The 9,525-nt window shown below is 33.2% G+C and overlaps 1 protein-coding gene across 1 annotated transcript; it reads left to right on the forward strand.

Annotated features, from left to right (window-relative positions):
* Positions 1 to 1,184: 1,184 nt before the first annotated feature.
* Positions 1,185 to 8,847, forward strand: LOC145329214 (uncharacterized). Its single transcript, XM_080173265.1, has 9 exons — positions 1,185 to 1,411; positions 1,764 to 1,924; positions 2,160 to 5,299; positions 5,601 to 5,732; positions 6,320 to 6,446; positions 6,694 to 6,852; positions 7,294 to 7,361; positions 7,783 to 7,833; positions 8,579 to 8,847. Exons 1-8 carry the CDS (start codon positions 1,347 to 1,349, stop codon positions 7,831 to 7,833), a joined length of 3,903 nt encoding a protein of 1,300 aa, XP_080029391.1. The 5' UTR covers positions 1,185 to 1,346; the 3' UTR covers positions 8,579 to 8,847.
* Positions 8,848 to 9,525: the final 678 nt, after the last annotated feature.

Genomic DNA, 9,525 nt, shown 5'->3' on the forward strand with positions numbered 1-9,525 from the left:
ATTAAGAACATTACTTGGAAATCAAATGAACTTTTTTATTTTTTAAAATATATTTTCTAAAGTTTCTGATCCAACGAATAAGATAAAGTGGTTTTAATGCTTTGAGTATTAGTGTAATTCACACCTTCTTTGGGTTTATGTTGTAAATTGTACAAAACCTTAAGGCCTAATGTTGTCGAAGCAATTAACTAGCAACAAGTATTGAATTTTAGTTGCTAAATTATCCTCCAGGACCTATGAGAAACTACACTGTAAAGGAGAACCATATAGGTTCAGAGGTTAGCGAGATCCTTTCGTACAGACAGACACACATAATGACAAATTTTATATAAGTATTGTACAAATCCTTAAGGCCTAATGTTGGATTAGCAATAAACTAGCACCAAGTATTGAATTTCAGATGCTAAATTATCCTCCAGGACCTATGAGAAACTACACTGTAAAGGAGAACCATATAGGTTCATTGGTTCAGTCAGACAGAACAGACAGAATGTCACACAGACAGACACAGATCCTGTTATTTTTATATAAGGATTGTATAAAACCTTAAGGCCAGATGTTGTTGAAGCAATTAACTAGCATCAAGTATTGAATTTCAGTTCAAACATTACTTGTACAGAACAACAACAAATTACTTTAATCAATATTGCAGTTGGATCTTATAATTTGTATGTTGTACTATGAAAAAAAAGTCATGATTTTCAATGTTTCTTTGAGTTTAAACACACAGTGTAAAAAACAACATCCATAAAAATGAAGCTTTAAAATCATATGAAGTGACAAACAAAGTTAAACAATTGCAGATTGTCAGAATATAGGTAGAATTAGAATATTAAAGCCTAAACAAAGTTTTATACAATTGTGATGAAAAGTTGCTTACATACAGGATACTGTTAAAGGACTGATCATGGAGATGCTTTGCTTATAATATTGTACCTTGTTGTCCTAGGAATCAATATTTCAAAAATCAAGTGAATAGGATGAATGTTTAATACAGAATATGATGTTAAAAATCAGCATGTTTGAAATTAAATTATAAAATCTAATTATCAATATTTATTACAACACTTTTAATGATTTTCCAGATCAGAACTATTTTATAAGAAAAAACATGTTTTCCATATTTTTATCTGAAAATTCTAATTCCTATGTTCTAAAAAATGTACCCAAACACACACAAATAATAAAATGATTAAAATTGAAATTAAGAAAGAATTGGAATTTAGTGACCACATTCCCTTATCTTTAAAAATAACAACACAAGAAATAATTATAATAAGTGTGGAGTTGAAATATACATTCAGTGATTGTCCAGTAGTCACTGACAATAGTTATCCTTCTCAAATATGGTGACTGTTAAAGTGATTCCATTATTGCTGGTTGTGCTAATAACAAAATCTTTTGGCTTGAGGTTTAGTAACAATTTAACATTTTTCTTAAATTTTTAATAGTGATTTATTGTATCGTATTGTAGACAGCTTTACGCTGATATAAAAATAAACAATTTTAAGATTTTAGCCAGTTTTACTTTATTATTCAAAGAAAATTGTTTGTAACAAGATGCTATACTTGATTTTTAATTATGGCTAAGAACTGGTTTTAATCTAGTGGATATTAATTGGATTTGAAACCATACTAAAATATTAAATAGTATGTTAAAAAGCTGATTTTTTTAGCTTTTTTAAAAATAATTTTAAATTATAATTTAAGTAAATTGCTATAAGTAATAAGTTTGATTCATTTGTTATTTGTAATAAACATAGGGTAAACAACATCTACAAAGAAGAAGTGAGATGGCCTGAAGACTGTTCTGATGATCAAACTGACTGTGATACTACCATAACCTGGGCCGGTGTAGCTGAAGATGTTTTCTCTTTCACCATTACTGCAAATAAGCTTCAAACTGGCCAATACATAGCACTAGGTTTGATTTAAAAATGAAATTTATCTTTTAGTTACCAATATCTTTTGAAATAAGAATGGATGTAGAATATTCATGGATATCATGACAAGGAAATGTTGTCAATTTATGTTGCTATTTTCCTGTCCTTTATTGGTCAATTTGACCAACCAGTAGGGGAAGAGAAGGGAAAAGAGGGGGGGAGATTGTTATTTTACCTTGCTACAAGATCCAAGTAATAATAAAAACATTATTTTAGGTTTGCCTGCTACCCCAACAATGGGACCAACTCCTGTTTTTGTTTGCTCTTCAAAACTTGACAACAACCTCAAGGTCCAATTTAACTCTGCTTCATTTGGTTCAGACCCTGTCACATCAAACACAAGCTTTGTCAAACTTGATTCCTTTACTGAAGAGAATAATACTGTCAAATGCTCATTTAAACTAAACTCAAAGTTTTCTGTTAACAATCAAACTTTTGATCTCAATATGGATACGTATGCTGTAATAGCAGCAGTAGGTAATGTTACTGATGATGGTAATATTCTTCACCATGACAAAACTTTCAAAAGCTCTAAACTTTACACATTTGGTGATAACAATCCATTCAATCCTGCACATGATTATGATGAATGTGGATTGTCACACGATTGTTTGGGAATGCCAGACAATTGTTTAACTGGCCAAAACTGCACATTTTTGGCTAAATGGACACAACCTGACCACTCGACTGTAATGTTCAATCTTATTGGCAATGTGAACTCATCTGATTACTTGGCTATAGCATTGTCAATTGACAACATGATGGGTGGTGACAGTGTTGTTGCTTGTCTTGCAAATGGGAACACAAGTCTCTTTTGGAATACTGAAAATCCTTGGGATAGCTTGCCTGTTGTTGCAACAAGTAGACCACTGAATGCTGTTCAGTCTAGCTATGCTGATAACAAATTAGTTTGTCAATTTAATCTTTCTGCTGAGTATAACGTAACAGATCCAAGTTCCAACAAATCTTTTGATTTTAACCTTAATAACTTACCATATTACATACTTCTTGCACAAGGACCATACAATGAAAACAATAAAGTAGGCCATCATACACAAAAATTAGCATCTTCTAAAGTTTATTTTGGCCAGGGAAACATTTATGCCAACTGCAATGGCTCAAGTGAATGCTTTGGAATGCCAGAGAATTGTATTGACAATCAAAATTGTACCCTGTTGGCAAAATGGCAATCTGGATCTGATAGTTTTAACATCAAGATGTATGGAGAGGTAGATGAAACTAACTACATTGCCATGGGTTTATCCCAAGATAATCTAATGGGAAAAGACAGTGTCTTTGCTTGCCTTGGAAATGGAAACACAAGCTTATTTTGGAATACTGATCATCCTTGGGACAGCCTGCCTGTTGCTGATCAAAGTCCACTTGTTGCTATAAAATCAAATATAGCTGATGGTATTCTAAGCTGTGAATTTAATGTTTCAACAACATATAACAGCATAGATCCCAACTCCAATACATCTTCCTCATTTGACTTAAATAATACACCATACTATATTCTTCTTGCAAGTGGACCCTACAACAAGTCAAACAACAAAATTGAACACCACACCAGTAAAGCTGTATCACCAAACGCATTCTTTGGCAAAGATGATTATGAAGGTTGTAAGGAAACATATGGTTGTTTTGGTATGCCAGATAACTGTGTAGGCAATAAAAACTGTACACTTTTATCCAAATGGAGAAAAGGTAACAACTCTTATACATTTACAATGGTCGGTACAGCCACTGAAACCAACTACTTAGCAATGGGATTATCTTATGACGACAAAATGGGGGATGACAGTGTTGTAGCATGTTTGGGAAGTGGTAAAGTAGCCATGTTTTGGAATACAGCTAACCCTCATGATAGTATACCTACCAATGATACAACATTAGTCACAGCAGGCTCAACTATTGCAGAAGATGGGAAGCTAAGGTGTTCCTTTAATCTAACATCAAACTACAATGTTATTGATCCTGCAACAAACCAAACCAATATGTTTGACTTAGACAATCACAAATACTTTGCACTCTTAGCGTTGGGACCCATGAAGGGAGATACTCAACTGGACTACCACTCATTAAGGACATCATCTCCAACTGTTATAAACTTTGCTGATAACAAGCCAACCCAACCAGACCTGGATTACACAGGCTGCAATGATGCTTATGGATGTGCTGGAATGCCTGATTACTGGTCTGGCAACCGGGATTGTATTGCAACAAAAGATTGTTGGATGCTTATGAAATGGAAGGGAGTATCAGCACAATCTTATGAAATTGAACTATCTGCAACAGTAAATGAGACAAGCCAATACATAGCACTAGGATTTTCTTGGGATGATAAGATGGGGAATGATAGTGTTATTGCTTGCTTAGGCAATGGACAAGTTAGTGAATACTGGAACAAAGGAGATGTTGACAGTCTTCCTGTTGATGAATCTTCATCTGTTTTACTTCAATCAAATTCAACCTATGTTGATGGCACATTGATTTGTTCATTTACTATTACTTACTTATTTTCTATGAAAAGCCCACTTGATAACAACTCATATACCTTTGATCTAAATCATGATAAGTACTATGCTCTATTTGCTGTTGGACCATATGATGAAAATAGTCTGCTGCAGAAACATGTTAGTAAACACAAGTTTGCAACAGTTGAATCAATAGACTACTCTGTATTTAATGACTACATAAGTTCTGACATCTATGACAGTTGCTATGAAACAAAGGGATGCTTTGGGTCAGAAAGTGACTGCATCAGAGACAAAAATTGTAAAATCATGGCAACATACAAGAAAGTTTCACCAGAAGAGTATGAATTTGAAATCGGGTTCCATAGTACTTCTGGTTCTGGATATGCTGCTATTGCTTTGTCAGATGATGACAAAATGGGGGATGACAGTGTGATGGCTTGCATCATTGATAAAGGTGTTACTGACATCAACATGTACTGGAATACAGAGTCATACAATAGTGTTCCACTACAGGATAAACATTTAGGATTGTCCAACATTTCTAAATCATATGCAAATGGATATGCTGTGTGTACCTTTAGACGCAAGGCTATAACACAAATACCAGATGATAATCAAAATTTTGTTGAGTTTGATATCAATAACTCATCATATTATCTTCTTTTGGCCTTGGGAAACATTGATAGTGAAGGGATAATCCAACATCATGATACAACTAGTAAAACATCTGATAGTATCAACCTTGGAACCTATGGACCAATTAAAAACTCTTCTGCTCTCTTTGTCAAACTTCATGGTATTGCTATGACCATGGCTTGGATGTTCTTTGCTAACATTGGAGTGTTTGTTGCAAGATTCTACAAGAAACATTTTCAGGTTATTGCCTTATACTTTATTTGTAAATTTACTACAGGATACTTTGGGAAGTAAATTTTACTGATACCCAAAGTTTATTTATATTTTTCTCATCTGTTATTATTTAAATTGGGTACTTTTAATGGATTCAGTTAGTTGGTTAAAATTGCTTGTGTACAAACTTTTCAACCAAAAGAATTAACCTGCATTAGCATTTGTTTTGAACATCATCAGGTTTTTACATTAATTTATAATTCCTAAATTACTTGAAATTCCTTTTAAATCTTTAAAAGATTTGCCAACCTAAATTCTTCTTTTTCAGGGTAAACAGTTGTTAGGAAAGGATGTCTGGTTCACTGTTCATCAGTCAGTGATGTATTCTGCTATCTTGTTATCTATCCTTGGTATGATCCCTATCATTATTGAGAAAGGAGTCAGTCCTATTCAGCAAAAGGTAATAAATCAGCTCTATCAATTTGTTGCTTATCTCTACTATGGTGGAATGATGTCAGTTTGCCTTTGTAACCAATTATCTGATTGAGCTCTGTTCCTCATAAAATATAGCTCCTGGGATTATAGTGGCTTAAAGCTATTTTCTGGACTGTATTCACCTGCAAAAAATGCTCCAAATTTTGTAAAATGAAAAGGGAAGGGATAAAGCCCTGATGAACAAAATGCAACTCCAGCACAAAAAGGGGGTCACTTTGTAATTGTAAAATATTAACAGTTTCTGTGATGTTTAAGTTGTTACAAATATAGGTTATTCATCAAAACTACCCAGATCACTCAACATAGAACATCAATAGGGTTAGGGGGGAATTCCTATCATGTCTTTGGGTCAATTTTATAAATTTAGGGGTTGGCAGTAATGTTTCAGGGGGTGATTTATTTATCTTGGGAGGTGGAAGATACCCTACCAAAAATGGTTATAAACCTTCCCAGGACCTATCGGAAGCTTCAGTGTAAAGTAGAATCATGTCAGTTCAGTGGTTAGCAAGATAAAAAAAGCTTACTACATTATATATAGTATTAATAATTCAGGTTGTGCATTCTCTTCTTGGATTGGTGGGTCTAGCACTTGCATTTCTGCAGCCAATTGTAGCAGCTCTCAGATGTTCTCCAGATCATCCTAGTAGACCTATCTTCTTTTGGATTCACTGGTTCATAGGTAATTAATATTTCTAAGTTGTATTATGTCTGACTTTCTATATCTTAAGATTTCAGTAACCTCTGTAACAATGGCTTCTAGACCTTTATTCTAAGGTAAAGAATATCAAAATTTCTGAAATCATTGTGTCATTTCTCCCAACTTACAAAAATTTATGTTTTATGTTTTAACTTAATATAACTTTTCCTAGGCTAAATTGTGAAGAATAAGGTTTAAACTTGTGATAAACTTGCATTACATTATTCAGGATCTTCAACGTTAGTGCTGACAACCATGTCTGTAATGTGGGTTTGCTGGTTGCCTACCCCTGTGGTGCCTGACTACTTCAAGTGGATCATTGTTGCCCTCATAGTCTGGGTCAACGGGTTCATGTTCTTGGTTATGGGGTATAAGCTTATTAAAGCAGGTATAGAGTTCAGTTTATTTAAAGAATAGATGAAAATAGATTATCCAATACAGTTTTTCTTATTTGTTCTTTTGAAATCTAGCTAAAATTTAAGATCTATATTTTAGAGAAGCTTGTTATAGATCCATGTATTGTATTATATATTCTAAACCTAAAAACTTAAGTCATAGGATAGCTTAAGTCTAATTTACTGGCCCTCCCTCACCTAAAGTAGAAAATCTATTAAACATCTAAAATATGTACCTAATATTGCTTTAAATAGCTGGGTTTTACAACATTGAAATAAATGTCTGACCAATAAAGATGGTTACGCCTCTAAAATTATACCTCCTTCAAATTTAATTTAATATATTTGATTATCCCTATCAAACCTTTAAAACTCCTCATATTTCCCCACTCAATAAAAGCTTGTCCTATTCAAATTATTTTTATGTCTTTTAGGTGAAGCACTGAAAACTCTGGAAGATGACAGTAACTTAAATTATTTTGGTCTGGCTTACACTGCTGGAATTACAGGAAGGATAACTCATTTAAATTAAGAAATTGTAGTTATTACTCAACATGGCATTATAATTAAGTTAAATTATGGTTAAATTTTTAAAAGAGATATAAACAATTCAAGTATGGCCTATCTGCTGGTTTAAAACCAACTCTTAGTCATACTGAAAATTCATGTATGGTATTGTATTATAGACTATTTTCTACAAATAGTAAAATAAAAATGTTAATATTAATACTAGTTTTGTTATTGTGGGCCTTTGGTCCCCTTAGGGCTAATAAAACTAGAATAATATTATGATTTTATATTTTACTATCAGCTGTTTATAATAGGATGCAATAAATAAACCATTGAAAATATTAAGTAAATAATTGGATAAATAAATTTACTTTTTTTAAACAAAAAATCTTAAATGGGTGTCACTGTCAACCATTACAGGACTGGTTCTTGCCATCTGTATTGTTATCATCCTTGGAAACTAGGTAGGTATTATTCTATTTCATTTACAAGCAACTAGAGGCCTCTAGGGGCATATCAAATGTTTTCTTTTCAATCTGGTTATGATCAGTTGTTTATTGAAAAAAATCTTTTATTTTCATTTTCGATGATTTATCTTGGGAGATTGTTGGTACCCTCCCAAAAAATAGTTATTCCCTTCCAGGACCCATGAAAAGCTACATTGTAAAGGAGATCCTTTAGTACAGACAGACAGACAGAGATCCTAGTAGTTATTTTTGAGGGTGTGATCCAAAAAACAATTGCTGGTGCCTGCAGCAACCCCAAAAGGAAGGTTAAAAGTTTTATTAGGGGGGGGGGGGGGGGGTATATTTTGGAACTAGCATTTAGTGTTTAAAAAAATTTTTCTCCTTTTAAATCACAAACAAAATATGAACTTTATTTATCTATTCAGACAAATAACAAATTGTTTTCAGCATGTTTGCTCTCTTCAGAGCTGGATCTTTAAATCATTTTAATGGTGAGCCAGATCGGGGTGAGCCAACTTTCCACCAATGAGAGCACAGCATTTTATGAATTGCCGCGCTGTGATTGGTTAAAATTCGGCTCACCCCGATCTGGCTCACCACTAAAATGATTTAAAGATCCAGCTCAGATATCAATGAAAATAAAAATTCAAAATCAAAATTAAATTTAGATAAATTTTTCAAATATTTTGGAAGATTTTTAGATACATATTACATAATGATGTAGAAACATGTTTATTTCTAGATTGCTGATACCTGCCTTGAATACCTGATTACCTGGTCTGCCCACCACTTTATTATTTTGTGCACAGAGGTTGCACAAATAAGTGAATATTAGCTGCATAGAGAAAAGAGCAATATTCTAAACACTGGGTAGCCAGAAAACATTCCCAGGATATGTATAGATATTAGGAGAAACAATTGGTAGCATTTGATTCATGTTGTTTGGAATAAAAAAAAAACATTGCATCCTCTTGAGCATTGATAACAACAGATCCCTCACCCTCCCTATTTTCGTTTTGTTTTAAGGGGGGGGGGCCTAAACCATACCAAATAATATTTTTGGCAATTTCAGACAAAGTATGTTGTTGAACATTTATTTCTTATCTTATATAGTACCTGGACAAAGTGTCTAAAAAATCAGCCATTTGACGTCATAAAAATGAGTGATTATCCATCTCTTTTTTGAGGGTTTTCTTTCCCACCTCTCCTCTCATCTCCCTCATTTTTAGGATGTCATATGGTTGTTTTTTTGAGACACTTTGTCTAATTATCTTAAATTAAAAATAAGTGTATGGTTAGATTAGGTTAGGTTATGTTAGGTTAGATATTGGGAAGTCACGAGGGGTTTAGCTCCATTTCAGTAGGTTAGGCTTTGAATTAAGGGAAAGAGAATTCCAATTGCATTACAAAATCTGGGGGTGGGGGAGGGAGATCAGTGCTTGATGGGAAAAACAACTAATTTGTAATTTGTTTTTTTTTTAATGTAAATAATTATACCCCATTCTATCATTTGATTATCAAAATATCCATATTTGTCCTGTGACTTAACGGATAATGGGCCCAGAGTGATTTGACAGATTTCTGGTCAGAACATTGTCAGATTTCTGTACCAAATAATTGCTCATTATCCTAATGAAGATGATTTTGTTAAACAGTTTGGAGATTGAAACTTAGGTTATAGTAGTAGAA

This window comes from Acartia tonsa, chromosome 10 (genome assembly GCF_053477335.1).
Source record: "Acartia tonsa isolate MP-2025a chromosome 10, ASM5347733v1, whole genome shotgun sequence".
Taxonomy (NCBI): Eukaryota; Metazoa; Arthropoda; class Copepoda; order Calanoida; family Acartiidae; genus Acartia; species Acartia tonsa.